The 14,481-nt window shown below is 58.5% G+C and overlaps 2 protein-coding genes across 2 annotated transcripts; both read left to right on the top strand.

Annotated features, from left to right (window-relative positions):
• Window positions 1-23: 23 nt before the first annotated feature.
• Window positions 24-6,292, top strand: WAS (WASP actin nucleation promoting factor). Its single transcript, XM_067552192.1, is given in 14 exon segments — window positions 24-205; window positions 592-732; window positions 1,116-1,202; window positions 1,530-1,626; window positions 1,756-1,797; window positions 1,946-1,996; window positions 2,291-2,468; window positions 2,607-2,649; window positions 3,575-3,728; window positions 3,919-4,020; window positions 4,023-4,069; window positions 4,072-4,338; window positions 4,665-4,770; window positions 4,867-6,292. Coding segments are annotated over 14 exon segments (1,485 nt in total). The 5' UTR covers window positions 24-91; the 3' UTR covers window positions 4,923-6,292.
• An 842-nt stretch (window positions 6,293-7,134) lies between these two features.
• SUV39H1 (SUV39H1 histone lysine methyltransferase) lies at window positions 7,135-14,252 on the top strand. Its single transcript, XM_067552210.1, has 6 exons — window positions 7,135-7,222; window positions 8,436-8,581; window positions 9,302-9,970; window positions 10,253-10,399; window positions 12,926-13,055; window positions 13,154-14,252. The coding sequence occupies exons 1-6, from the start codon at window positions 7,204-7,206 to the stop codon at window positions 13,288-13,290; spliced, it is 1,248 nt and encodes a 415-aa protein (XP_067408311.1). The 5' UTR covers window positions 7,135-7,203; the 3' UTR covers window positions 13,291-14,252.
• Window positions 14,253-14,481: the final 229 nt, after the last annotated feature.

Below are 14,481 nucleotides of genomic sequence, written 5' to 3'. Positions count from 1 at the left end.
AAAAATCCCCGTGACGCGGAAGTTCCCTGGGTTGAGATCAGGGAGGGAAGCGACCCCAAGAACCCGACGGGGGCTGGAGCCAAGAGCCAGCATGAGCCGGGGGTCCCGGGCAGGAGTGCGGGGGCAGCAGGACAACATCTCCTCCTGTCTCCTCCTGGATCATGAAAACCAGCAGGTGTTTGAGCTCCTGGGCCGGAAATGCACGGTGAGGAGATGTGGCTCAGAGGGTGTGGGCAGCAGGGGGTGTGGGTCAGGAGTGGGGGTCACTGTCAGAGCTGTGGGGAGGGGGGAGCCGAACGCAGGGCTAGTAGGGGGCTGCAGGACGGAAGTGAGGGGCTCCAGCCCTTTCCTTGCTGCATCCCTCCCCCTCCGCCAAGGAGGAAGTGGGGAGACAGGCAGCCAGGGGCCCATTGTGGTGACGCCGGGGGCCCGAAGCCTTGGCCAACACTGGAAACGCAGACAGGAACTGCCAGCCCCGGGGGGAGGGGGGCCACGCTCAGGGCCGGGTGCAGCGGTTCCCGGGCCGCCCCACCCCAGAGGTGGCTGCATCTCAGCCCCGATGTCTCTGTGACTCGAGTGTCTCTGTCCCAGACCCTGGCCACGTCGGTGGCCCAGCTGTACCTGGCTCTGCCCCCCAACAGCCATGTCTGGGGTAAGCAGGGCTGCGGGGTCCTCTGCCTGGTCAAAGACAATCCCCGGCGTTCCTACTTCATCCGCCTCTTCGATCTCAAGGTGAGTCCCTTTCCCCAGGCCCCCCCAGGCCCTGTCCCTCAGACCCCATTCCCGGCCCCCCGGCCCTTTCCAGCATGGGAGAGAGAACCCAGCAGTCCTGGCTCCCAGCCCTTCCTGCTCCAACCACTAAACCCCACTCTGCTCCCAGAGCCGAGGAGAGAACCCAGGCGTCCTGGTTCCCAGCTGCTCCCTGCTCTTACCACTAGACCCCACTCTGCTCCCAGAGCCGGGGAGAGAACCCAGGCGTCCTGGTTCCCAGCTGCTCCCTGCTCTTACCACTAGACCCCACTCCCCCCCCAGAGCAGGGGAGAGAACCCAGGCGTCCTGGTTCCCAGCGCCCCCGGGTGGCGGGGCGTTTACCGGAGTTTCCCTTTCTCTGGCAGGGCGGGAAGCTGATGTGGGAGCAGGAGCTCTCCAGCCAGCTGGTCTATTCTGCCGTCACCACCTATTTCCACACCTTCTCCGGGGACGTGAGTATCTGCCCCCAAAGGGCGGTGGGGGGGGAGTTCATGGGGGGGCAATTGATCCGAGGGGCTTCCACAAGTAGCTCTGCACCCACAGACATTTTCAGAGCCTTGGGGGAAGGAGGGGGGTCAAAAGAATCAGAAAATGGAGGGATACTAATAATAAAGGAGTCTGGGAATCCAGACGCCCGGGTTCTCTCCCGGCCCTGGGAGGGGAGTGGGGTCTAGGGGTTAGAGCAGGAGGGGGCTGGGAGCCAGGACGCCTGGGTTCTCTCCCTGCCCTGGGAGGAGAGTGGGGGCCCCCAGGGCCAGTGACGTGTCTTTTGCTTCCAGCAATGCCAGGCTGGCCTGAACTTCGCCGACGAGGCCGAGGCTCGCGCCTTCTACATGCTGGTGGAGGAGAAGGTCCAGAAGCGACAGCAGAAGATGGGTATGTGGGGCAGGGGAGCCGGCGCCCCCTAGCGGGGCCAGGCCCCAGGCCCCAATTCCACCCCACTCCCCCGACCCCTTCGAGCCAGCCCGTCCCGGGATCATGACGCATTTTCTCCTTTTTCCGCAGAGAAGCGGCAGCTCCCGCCCCCGCCCCCGCCTGTCACTGAAGGTGAGTCCCCCATTGTCCCACAGTCCTTTGCAACTGGGACAGGAGTCAGGTTAGGGGGTGACCCCCAAGTTCTCCCAGCCAGGGGGAGGGATACGGGAGGGGGGGCTGGTGACCCGGGTCTAACCCTGGCTCTTTTTGCCTCCTTTAGAGCGAAGGGGGACACTGCCCCGACCCCCAGCGCCCGGGGGGGACGTGAATGGTAAGCAGCTCGGCAGCGGGGAGGGGTCTTGAAAGGGTTAATTGAGCCCCCTGTCCTGCCCCACGGCGCCCCCCCAGTGCCCAGCCCTAACTATCAGGGGAGACTGCCCCCCACCAAGTTCCCCACCGCCTCCCCGCCCCCCCCAGCTCCCGGCCCTGACTGCCAGGGGAGAGTGCCCCCTGCCCAGCCCCCCTCTCTCCCCGCAGCCCCAGGGCGCCCCCCCCCACCCCAGCATCTGGCCCTGACTGCCAGGGGAGAGTGCCCCCTGCCCAGCCCCACGTCTCTTTCCCACAGGTCCCAGCAAACAGCCGAATTCTCCCTCCTCCGGCTTGAACCTGGTGACCATGGACATTCAGAACCCGGACATCACCTCGTCCCGGTACCGGGGCCTGCCGGTGCCCACGGCCGTCGACAAGAAGAAGGGCAAGAAAAAGATCTCCAAGGCCGACATCGGCGCCCCAAGCGGATTCAAGTGAGAGCAGGGATTGGCGGGGCCAGGGGTGCCGGCTCCCATCTGGCCCCGGGGCAGGGGCTGGCTGGCTCACGGGGCCAGGAACGGGGCCCGGGGCCTGGCCTCACTATTGCTAGCTAATCTTTGTTCCCCTTCCAGGCACGTCACCCACGTCGGATGGGACCCCAATACCGGCTTTGATGTACGTAGCTTCGGGGATGTTGGGGGAGGGCAACCCCGGGGTCTGAGGGACTGGAGGGGCCAGCAGAGGAGGGGGGCTAAGGACTGGACGTGGGGGCAAAGCTTTGGAATTAACAATATCTGTGTGAGTGTGCGGGGGGCAGGGGTGTTAATTGTGGCTGCCATGCATGGTGCAGTGCGTGACTGTGCGTCAGTTGGTATGTGTGGCTGTTCCCCGGCTGCCCCACCACAGAGGTGGCTGCATCAAAGCATCAGGTGAGCCTTCCCCATGTAGTGTTATGTGTGGCTGTCCCTCAGGTTCCCCTCCCCAGGGGTGGCCGCATCTCAACGCCTGGCGAGCCATTCCCATGGGACATTATGGGAGCAAATTTGGGGTTAGCCTGAGCCAGGACATCCCAAGATACTGCCTCCCTGTCACCCCCCCAGCTTTTTCTAAACACTTCTTGTTTTCCCAACACATGTTTGCTTTCCCCTGAGGTCAGAGCTACATCACATGGGGAAGGCTCGCCTGATGCTGAGATGCAGCCACCTCTGGGGCAGAGTGGCTGGGAACAGACCCATATAATACTGCATGGGGATGGCTCCTCCAGTACTGAGATGCAGCCAACTCTGGAGTGGGGCAGCTGACATAACCGCCCAACCAGATCCCTCCAGGAACGCATGCTCAACTCCCAGCCACTTGCTCTGCCCAGGGAGGGATCAGAGTTTTAGGGAGTCAGAATTAGGGGGGGTCCCCGAGATCTAGTGCCAGCTGCTGGGGGGCTAATTTAAGGCATGATCCATAATTCTCCCATCCCTGGATTTCAGGTGTTGAAATCTTGCTGCTCTGTACATCTGGGCATCTGCAGCTGGGGGGCACCCACAAACTTGGGGGGGCGTTCGCCCCAGGATTGAATCATCCCCTCCTCCGTCCGTCTCTCTCCTAGGTGAATAACCTGGATCCCGACCTGAAGACGCTCTTCTCCCAGGCTGGGATCAGCGAGGCGCAGCTGACCGATGCGGAGACCTCCAAGATCATCTACGACTTCATCGAGGGCCAGGGCGGCCTGGAGGCTGTGAAGGAGGAGCTCAGACGCCAAGGTGAGCCCTCCCCATGCGGCGTTACATGTGGCTGTTCCCCAGCCACCCCACCCCAGAGGTGGCTGCATCTCAGTCCCACCCAAGCCTTCCCACGCGGTGCTTTGGGATCCTCAGATGACCGGGGGGGGGGGGGGGAAGAATGGGCCTTGTTATAGGCTGGGCTTTAATTGCAGTTCATTTCTCCCCACAGGTCCAGCACCTCCTCCGCCCCCTCCGACCCGGTCTGGGACCCTCCCTCCCCCGCCCCCAGCCTCAGCCAGGGGCAGGTCTGGTCCATTGCCCCCCATCCCGGGTGCCCCCCGCCTCCCTCATCTATGCCAAACAGGGGGGCCGTTCCCTCCTCCAGCCCCCCAGGGGGCATATGCCCCCCGCTCGGCCCCTTCCCCCTACCTCCCGGTCTGGTCCACCCCCTCCTCCACCCCCTGCTGAGGCAGCCGCACCGCCCCCACCTCCCCCACCGCCTCCCCCACCCCCGGTCTCCTCCGGGCCTTGCCCCCCTCCCCCGCTTCCTTCGGGGGGACTCAGCTCCCCAGGACCCCAGCCCGCTCCTCCCGCAAAGGGACGTGGGGCCCTGCTGGACCAGATCCGCCAAGGCATCCAGCTCAACAAGGTGAGTGGGGTGGGCTGTGGGGCAGGGAAGGGGGGTGAGGTTGGGGCGGCAGGGAGGAGGGGGGATGGGGGAAGCGGGGGGCAAGGAGGGGGATGGGTATGGCTGGGGGTGGGAAAGTGAAGACAGGGGGCTAGGGGAGTTGGGGGCTGGGGTGGGGAATGGAGAAGTGGCTGGCCGGGTAGGGCTGTGAGGGGAGAGATGGGGTGGCTTTGGGGGTGAGGATGGGGCAGATGGGCTCTGGGGTGCCAGGGGGTTCTGGGGACCCTGGTGGTGCCAGGGGGGGTGGGTGCTGTGAGCCCTGACTGCCCCCCCCCCCCGCACTGCAGACCCCCGACGTGCTGGACTCCCCGCCGCCCGCGCAGAGCTCCGAGGGCCTGGTGGGGGCCCTCATGCATGTCATGCAGAAGCGGAGCAAGGTGATCCACTCCTCCGGTGAGTTGTCCTGTCCCGCCTTGCGGGGGTGCCGTGCCCGTCCTCCCCCGCCCCCGGCCCCCTCCTCCCTCGCTCACCCTCCTCTTCCTCCCGCAGACGAAGACGAGGACAACGGAGGGGACGAGGATGAAGATGACGAATGGGATGACTGAGCACTCCCCCCCCTGCAAGAAAAGCCCCCCCTTTCTGCACCCCCGCCCACCCTGGGTAATCTCCAGCCCGCCTGGCCCCTTTGTAATGAAGACCGCTCTCCACTTGTTGTGGGCTGCCCCGTCTTTTACCCAGAATTCCGCTTCCCAAGCCCCCAGCTGCCCCCAGCCGCTCCCGTCGCCTCTCGAAACCCAGAGCCTGGCAATACCCCAGGCACCGCTGACCTCTTTGGCGTCAGAAACAACCCAACCGCTCTCCTTCCAACTTGGCACCATGATTCAGTCTTGGCCCAATTGACAACACAAGCCAACCGGAACCAAGCTGTGACTCAAGAGCCCGGTGCGGGTTTTGGGGTGGAAAATTCACCCCTGGGCTGAGATTAAAATCCCTTGGTTTGGGACAATTTCTGAGTGATGGGACTGGAAGCCAGAGAGCTTGAGCTGAGGCCGTGTTGACGCCACGTGTGCGCCGGTGGCACAGCTACGGAAGAGGTATTGGAGGTGCTTACAACAGTGATGGAAGGGGTCCGTAGTCGATCCATCTCGCCGAGCGGCGGTAGCTAGGTCGACAGAAGAATTCTTAACCGTCTCTCCACCCGCGGCTTGATGATGGCGCTCTGGGGGTTGGATTTTGCGCACGCCTGATAGCCATAGCTAGCTCAATCTCCATTTTGAGCAGTCGTTAGATAACGTCTTGTTATAATGACGTCGTTGTCATCCCCCAGCGTAGAACTTGCTAGTGAGTTATGGTTTATTCGTCTCAAGGCCCGGCAGAGTTTGATTTTTATTCGTTTTTTTAATCATTTCAGTGGCGCAGAACTCCACATTTATTTTCAGTCATTTCGATGGCGGGTCTCATGGTTGACTTCGAAGGTGGGAAATGATGTGGGTGCAGGGTGCGGGTCAGGCAATAATTATTTCATGAGCACAGCGGTTGTGTTTGAAAAGCGAAAGCTTTAAAACCGTTAAAACACAAACGATCTTCAAGCTAGACGAAGCCAATAGCCTCAGATCAAACGCAAATACGTTCTCAAGTAGCCATTTTTGTACTTTGCCAAGCTCTCAGTTTCGACAGTTATTACTGGAAATGATTTTTCCTGGGTTTGTGTTTGTGGGGCAATGGATGTTGATGGGGATTTACTGATTGAAATTGAGTCATCCCAAACCTACTAATTTGGATTTGTTTGCTGGGGTTTTTATGGCCCCGTTGCTCTACCCTTAATGGTCTTGCTGCAGATCCGAACAGGACAAGCAAGCCGGAGATGGAGATCGTTCTCTTGCCTCGTTAACGAATGGTAGCCCTCTGTAGATTGAGCCAGACAAAGCAATTTTTTTACCCCTTTGATCTTTTTTAATAAAAATTATCAATTGTTTCTCCAGTCGTTTACATGGCGGCGATCCCAATGCACGGGGGATTTGCTCGGCTGGCGGTGGGATGCAGCCACCTCTGGGGTGGGGCGTGGAATTGGGGAATGGGACACGGGGCGGGGCCGCTGGCTCCCATTCGGCCCCTGGGCCAGGGACTGGCTGGCTCTGAGGGGCAGGGAATGGGGCACGGGACCTTTCCTTTCTAGGTGCGCCAGGCCTTACCCCCCACCCCAGTGAAACCAGCGTGACCCCCAACCAGTCCTTTCCTTCCCCACACCAGTGAAACAACAACCCAGAGCCAACCAAGGAGCCAAACTTTTCGGGTGGGGGACCCCCCACTTTCCAAGGTACCAGAGTGATGCCAACCCCGATGTCCACACTGGCTGGACTGTGGTTCTGTTGCCATAGCAACGGGATGGGGCTAAGGAGGGGAGCCCATTGTTGGGGGGAACAAGGAAACATACCAAGGTGGGGGAGGGGCCCTGTGGTGCTCTTTTTGTCTGAGGCGCCACTTTTCGGATAAGGTGAGGGGCTTTTTCCCCCCCTCCCCCCACCCAGTGTGCAGCCAGGAAGCCGCCCCAGCTAAGCCCCAGACGGCTCGTGGGTCAGACTGGGCTGAAACGGGTTAATGTGGAGCCTTTGGGGCCACTTCCGCGACTCGAGGGGTGCCGCGGCGTATTCTGGGAGATGCAAATAAAGCCCGGTGGGGGGGGTGAGGAGCCGGAGCCCCGCGGCGCCTATTGGCTGGCGGGCGGCGTCAGTCAGGCCGGGGGCCCAATGGGAAGAGGTCTCCGCGAGGGGGCGGGGCGGGGCAGGCCGCTCTCTGCCCGCCCCCTCTGGCCACGCCCCCTGGGAGGAAAAGTTTCGGGCGGCCCCAGTGGCTGGCGGGGGGGGAGGAAAAAAAAAAAAAAAAAAGATGGCGGAAAATTTAAAAGGTGAGAGCGAGGGAAGCCGGCGCGTGCGGAGCGCGGCGCGCGGCCGGGTCAGGCCGGCCCGGGCCGCGCTGGGCGTGCGGCGCCCATGAGGAGCGGTGGCGCGAACGAGGCGCGGGTGCCCCGCTCCTCCCCCCCCACCCCCCACCCGCGCGCGGGGCGGCGGCGGCAGCGACCGTTAAGGAAAGGGGGGGAGCGGTGGAGAGCGCGAGCGCGTGGGGCGGACGGAACGTTCAGGGGGCTGCCCTCGCGCGCAGGGCGGGAAACGGGGCCGGTCGGCCGGCCGGACAGCGGGCGGGGCGCACGTGACCCTGAGGGAGCCCGGGACCCGCCGGGTGGCCCCCGCCCCCTGGCTGCCCCCGCCCCGTCGGCACGGCGCCCCCGCTTCGCGGGCTTGCGTTCACAGCCCCCCGTCCCCTCACGCCAGGCCCCCCCGATGTGGGGGAGCCCCCCGTCTCCTCACGCCAGGCCCCCCGATGTGGGGGGTGCCCCCCGGTCTCCTCACGCCAGGCCCCCTGACACGGGGAGAGCCCCCCGTCCCCTCACGCCAACCCCCCCTGTGGACAGGTCCCCCGTCCCCTCCCACCAGGCCCCCTGACCCAAGGTGAGCCCCCCCCCCCCCCAGCTGCTCATGCCAGCCCCCCGGCTTGGGGAGACCCCCTGTCTGCTCACACCAGCCCCCAGATGCAGGGGGAGCCCCCCCTTATGCTCGCCCCCATACACTCGCACCAGTCCTCTGAGGTGGGCTGAGCTCCCCCCAAACGCTCACGCCAACCCCCCAGTGTGGGGTGACATGCCCCCCCCCCCCCGGGTTGGCTCCCCGGTCCCCTGATGTGGGGTCACCTTCCACATACACTCAGGCTACCGGCCCCTAAGTCTCTTCGACTCCCTCTAAGTCACGCAGCCCCCCAACACTCCCCGCCACCCTCCCGCTGGTGCCCCGGCGCAGGGTGACCCCCATGTCCTGACTCGAATCTCCGGGACCTCCGCCATGGGCACTGGGCGACCCACACGGCCCCCCCCCCAGCCGTGACCCTGGGTGCCCCCCTCATGCTCTGCGGTCACAGCACTCTGCCGGTGCCCCTCATTCCTGACCCACAGCCCCCTGCTGACCCAGCCCTGGGCTCTCCCCCCACACGGTGATTTCCCTGGGGTCCCTCCCGGCCAGGCCGGTGCCAGCCCCCTAACGCCATCCTGCCTGCCCGCCTGCCCGCAGGCTGCACCGTGTCCTGCAAGTCGTCCTGGTCGCAGCTTCAGGACCTGTGCCGGCTGGAGAAGGTTTGCTGCCCCGGGCTGGGCGTCACCCGCCGGAACCTCAGCCAGTTCGAGGTGGAGTTCCTGTGCGACTACAAGAGAGTGCGGGTGAGTCTGCTGGCTCGTGGCCCCACTCCCTCCCCGCCTCCGATCCCCCCGCAGCCCGGATCCTCCAGCCTTCATTTCCCCACCTTCTGCCCGGATCCCCCCCCCCTGCAGCCCGGGTCCCCCCACTCCAATTCCCCTCCCCCCTCAGCCAGGTTCCCCCCTGCCTATGATTTCTCTGCCCCCTGATTTCTCCCGCAGCTCTGATCCTCCCCTCCCACACCCCCTGCCCCGATCCCCTCTGCCTGGCACCCCCAAATGCATGGCTCTGCCCAAGACTGATGCTGCGTGTGTAGGGACAATTCAGCTCTTCTTCAGAGGGCGCTGGCCCTCAGCTTGCCCTACTCCATGCGTGTCTCGGCCAGCTCAGAGACTGGGTCCGGGGCATAATCAGCAGGAGTTGGTGTGGCTTGTACAGGAGTGCGAACGACCCAGTGAAAGCCACCCAGGACTCCTGGGTTCTCTCCCTGGCCCTGGATCTTTCTTCCCCCAGCCCCCCATCTCCTGCCAGGTGGTCACTTGCTGGGTCTTCTAGTGGTTAGAGTGAGGGGGTTGGGAGCCAGGACTCCTGGGTTCTCTCCCTGGCTCTGGGAGGGAAGTGGGCTCTTGTGGGTCACAACAACGGGGGGGAGGGAGAGTGTGTGTCTGGGAGCTTGGACTCCTGGGTCCCATCTCTGGGAGGGTGCACGGCTAGGTGCATTGACCGGCGGGCTCTGCCGGCAGGAGGAGGAGTTCTACCTGGTGAAGTGGCGTGGCTACCCGGAGTCCGAGAACACCTGGGAGCCGCGAAAGAACCTGCACTGTGTGGGCCTGCTGAAGCAGTTCCACAAGGACCTGGAGCAGGCCTGGATCTGGCGGGATGGCAAGCCCAAGAAGAACGTCCGCTGGCTGGACCAGGGCGTGGCTAACTACGTGGTGCAGAAGGCCAAGCAGCGGCGGGCCCTGTGGCACTGGGAGCGCCAGCTGAATGCCAAGCGCAACCACAAGGGGCGCATTGTGGTGGAGAACGAGGTGGATCTTGACGGGCCGCCCCGGGACTTCGTCTACATCAACGAGTACAAGGTGGGCGAGGGCATCTCCCTCACCCAGGTGGCGGTGGGCTGCGAGTGTCGTGACTGCCTGGCCGAGGCAGCTGGTGGCTGCTGCTGCCCTGGTGCCTCCCGCCACAAGTTTGCCTACAACGAGCAGGGTCAGGTGCGCATCCGGGCGGGGCTGCCCATCTACGAGTGCAACGCCCGGTGCCGCTGCGGGGCCGAGTGCTCCAACCGCGTGGTGCAGCGGGGCATCCGCTATGACCTGTGCATCTTCCGCACTGCCAACGGGCGTGGCTGGGGCGTGCGCACCCTTGAGAAGATCCGCAAGAACAGCTTCGTCATGGAGTACGTGGGAGAGGTATGGAGTGCCAGGCAGCCACCTCTGGGGTGGGGCAGCTGGGGAACAGCTGCACCTAAGGTCACATGGGGGTGGCTTGCATGGCACTGATATGCAGCCACCTCTGGGGTGGAGCAAGTGGGGAACAGCCGCACATGATGCTGCATGGGGATGGCTTGCCCGGCCATGAGATGCAGCTGCCTTTGGGGTGGGGCAGCTAGGGAATGGCCACACAGACCTCTCTCCCCCCCCTCACCCCGAGTACCATGTACCCAACATGACCCCATCCCATCCATCCCGCAGATCATCACATCAGAAGAGGCGGAGCGACGAGGGCAGATCTACGACCGCCAGGGTGCTACCTACCTCTTTGATCTGGACTATGTGGAGGATGTTTACACAGTGGATGCCGCCTACTACGGCAACATCTCACACTTCGTAAATCACAGCGTGAGTGGGGGGGGAGGGGTTGCGGAGTGGTGTGGGGGAGCCCATGGGGAAGGGTTGGGGTGGGGGAGCCCATGGGGAAGGGTTGGGATGGGGGCAGCCTGTGGGTGGATAAAAATCAGTGATTAAAAAACAAACATAAAAAATCCCTGATATTTTTTAATGTAAATTAAATAGGCTTTTTAAAGAAAGAAAAAATGATTTAAAATGAAGTTTGAAACACTGACAATGTATTGAAAGGCCCCAAACTTACAAGAATCTATGGGAATCATTTAAATCACGTAAACTATACAGCCGGGCACATGTGCTGCAGAAGTTTGAAAGAAAGCTGAAGCGTTGAACTAGTGGAAATCACTGGCTTGGCCCACCCAGCTTTTGACAGCATTTTGCGGGGAGAATATTTGCTTTGCTTCAGTTTATTCACCTAGCTCAGTTCAAGGGTGAGTTCGTTCCAAGTTAAGAAACAGTCCGGAGTTGGCAAAGCAGGAAAGCTTGTTTTCCTCTTCCAATCTCTGAATAAAATCTCTGTGAGAGAGGATGAAATCTACTAGATCTAAAATCCTGAAGGACATGGAGACTAGAAAAAATCAGTTCAAATTCCGGAATTACAGAGAATGTCCCCTTTGTTTAATAAATCTGTTTTAAATGCAAACCATGATTTGATATTCCTCCTATTTTCTTCTGTATCAGCATGCTCAAGGTAGTTTTATTGAACTGATTAAAAATAATTGTTTAGTTTTCAAAGCAAAACGTGTTTTGATAAACTATTTTTTCTTGTGTCCAGTGCATTTTAAGGTCATTTTTTTGAACTAATTAGATATAAATAAATTAAGAATTAATTAAAAACACTACTCTGGTTACCTTCTCCAGACCTGCAGAAACTCCCTGTGAAGCTCAAAAACTTGTCCCTCCCACCAACAGAAAGTTGGTCCAGTAAAAGTTATTACTTCACCCACCTTGTCCCCCTAGCTAAAAATAACTCAGTTTTAAATGCAAACATTTTTGGATAAACTTTACTTTTTTCTTCTTCTACACCCAGCACATCGAAGGTAGGTTTTATTTAATGAATGAAAAATAACTCCGTTTTCAGTGCAAAAAACATGTTTTTATAAACTCATTTTTGTTCTTACGCATCAAGCACATTTTAAGGTAGTTTTCATTTAATTAACAATAGCTCAGTTTTAAATGCAAAACATGTTTTGATAGACTTTGTTTCTTATGCATCCAGCACATTTTAAGGTTATTTTATTGAACTGATTACAAGAAAACAAACATTTAAAAAATGTTGTGCATTTTTCATTACAATTTCCATCCAAATTGAACTTTACGCAAATTGTGAATTAAACCCCACAAAAAAACTACTAAATAAGAAATGTCATTCATGAGATCCTAACATAATAAAAAAGTAAAATGTAAGAATGCAAATAAATATATAAGCTATATATTATTAACTCATCTTAATACATTGTACTAATGTAATTTGTTAATATTAATAAGTTATGTGACATTAATACGATGTATTAAGATTAATGAATTATGAAATTTTAATAATAATAAATTATTATATAATTAGGCTTGGCAGAATTCCTATTTTATAATTTCGATGGACAATATCGATGTTCATTTTTAAGCATTTTTCCCTGATTTTTATTTATTTACATTTTCAGTTGTGGGACATTATGTGGGGGGTGTCAGAGAATAGGGTGGGTCAGGCTATAATTATTTAAGGACAGTAGATGCTGAGGTTCAAAAAGTTAAAATTTTATAGCCGTTAAAACACAAATTGTCAACACGACACATCAAGATATACAAAGTAAATATCCTTCAAGCAGCATTTTTCTTCCTTTGCCTAGCTGTCAATTTAAATCACATTTGTGGGTGTGTGGTGACATTGATATTTACTGACGCTCACTGATAAAAACCGAATCCTTCCAAGCCGAAATCTAAGATGTATATCAATATTATAATTCATCAATATTAATACCTATTATTGTCCTGTTATGTATTGATAGTTCTAAATGACAGTAAAATGTATTAATTATATTCAAATTATAGTTTGAATTATAAATTAAAACATAATTGCTGTATGATTGTTTAAATAAACGTGTAAATGTAGTGGGTCCTGCTGGCTAGTGAAAACAAGGGCCAGATTTGGTGCAAAGGCCGCATTTAGTAGTCCATTACCATGTTTTAATGGTTAGCAGCCAATGAGCCTGGGCTTTTCTCTAGGGAGAGAACTGAAAAGGGCTGATGTAAAAGGGGACTGGAATGGGAGGTTGAAAATCCAGGTTCCCCACCTGGTGATTAGACGCGGGGATTTAAATTGCTTGTTTCACTTGCTCTATTCTGGTAGGTGGGTCCATGGAGAAGGGCCAGGGCAAGGGGCAGAAAGGAGGGAGCAGGGTATTGGGGGATAGGTTGGTGGGAGGGCAGTTGGGGGGGAACCAGAGGGGGCATGTGAGTGAGGGGGTGGGGCTGGGCTATGGCAGCTCTGCCATGCCTCGCTCATCTGCCTCCCTCCTGGCGCAGTGCGACCCCAACCTGCAGGTGTACAACGTGTTCATCGACAACCTGGATGAGCGGCTGCCACGCATCGCACTCTTTGCCACGCGGTCCATCCGTGCTGGGGAGGAGCTCACCTTCGACTACAACATGCAGGGTGAGTGCCTAAGGAAGGCCAGGCCCCACTGCTGGGGGGTGGGGGTGGGGGTGGCAACAGTGGGATCCTCCCCCTGACACCCTCTCTTCTCCCCACAGTAGACCCTGTGGACGCAGAAAGCACACGGATGGACTCCAACCTGGGCCGGGCCGGTGGCCTGGCTGGCTCCCCCAAGAAGCGGGTGCGGATCGAGTGTAAGTGTGGGGCTGCCTCCTGCCGGAAGTACCTCTTCTAGGCTCTGTGTGCACCCAGCCGGGGGTCTGGGACACATGGCTGCCACCACGCAGGGCTCAGTGTTGGGGGCAGGGTGGCTTGTGCCCACCCTCCTCCCGTTGGACTTATCCTGCCTGCCTGCTTTCACTCTACGGAGTGGAGCCTGCTTCCTGCCCCCTGCCAGGGGGGCTGTGATTCCCCCCTCCACTCAAGGGATTTTTTTATAGGAACAGCTGTCATGGATTTTAATCAATCGCCTCCCAGGCCGTGGCAGGGGATGGAGCCGTCCCGGCTCTGCCTGCCCATATGGAGATCCTCTCTATCGTGTACATAGCACCACAGCCCTCTGTTCCCAGTTTGGGGGGATCTGGGAATATTTGACTTGAAGTCGCACTTGACCCCGCATCCCTATGCAACCGGCAAAGCAGTGTCATGGGCGTGGGGTGTTTTTAATCTGATCTGGGGGCAGTTTTGTAAATGGACTTTTTCTACCAGATATTTTTGATTGGGGGGTGGGAGGGGTCTGGGGTTGGGGAGCAGCGGGGCCGCGAGGCCGATGTCTGCGCTCAATGCAATTAGATGGTTTGATTCTGGACCCACTGGTGGCCGCTTGTTATTTCGGCTCGCAGTAGCAGCAGCAGGTTGTTATAATGCGCACGGGCCGAGGGAACTGGCTGAGAAGGGGGTCAGGAGGCGCACGTGGGGGGGAGGTGCCATCTGGTTCCAACCTCTTGGTTAGATCCAACTAATCTGGTCTCTGCACTAACTCAGATGGGGCAGTTTGCTTCACTTCCTGTCCTAAACTTGTGGCGTTTGCTGTGTGGCTGTTCCCCAGTTACCCCACCCCAGCGGTGGCTGTAGCAGCACTGGGCAAGCTGTCCTTTTACACTCAGCTGGTGGGATTGTTCCAGGCACCAGCCCTTACTGCTGTGGAAGATGAGAGTTAAACTGGCTCCTTGGCCCTCTGTTCTACAGGCCCTAGATATGGGGGGGGGGGGGGGGGGGGGGGGGCAGCAGCTCCCCCCAGCTGTGCAGAACTCCAGTAATCTCCTGCCCGTGGGCTCTATCCCTTAAGGCCTTCCCGCCCTCCCTCCCCCACTGGCATCCCAGCTGAGCCCTTCTCCAGGCCCGCTGGCCAGGACCAGAACCCCACGTGCCTGGCTCCACTCCTGCGAGAAGCAGGCCTGGGCAGGGGCTGGGGAATATGGGGTAT

Source organism: Emydura macquarii, unplaced genomic scaffold, assembly GCF_026122565.2.
Source record: "Emydura macquarii macquarii isolate MOO-44397 ecotype Brisbane River unplaced genomic scaffold, CSIRO-AGI_Emac_v2 contig_1386, whole genome shotgun sequence".
In the NCBI taxonomy this organism is placed as follows: Eukaryota; Metazoa; Chordata; order Testudines; family Chelidae; genus Emydura; species Emydura macquarii.
This window is presented reverse-complemented; position numbering and strand designations above follow the sequence as displayed.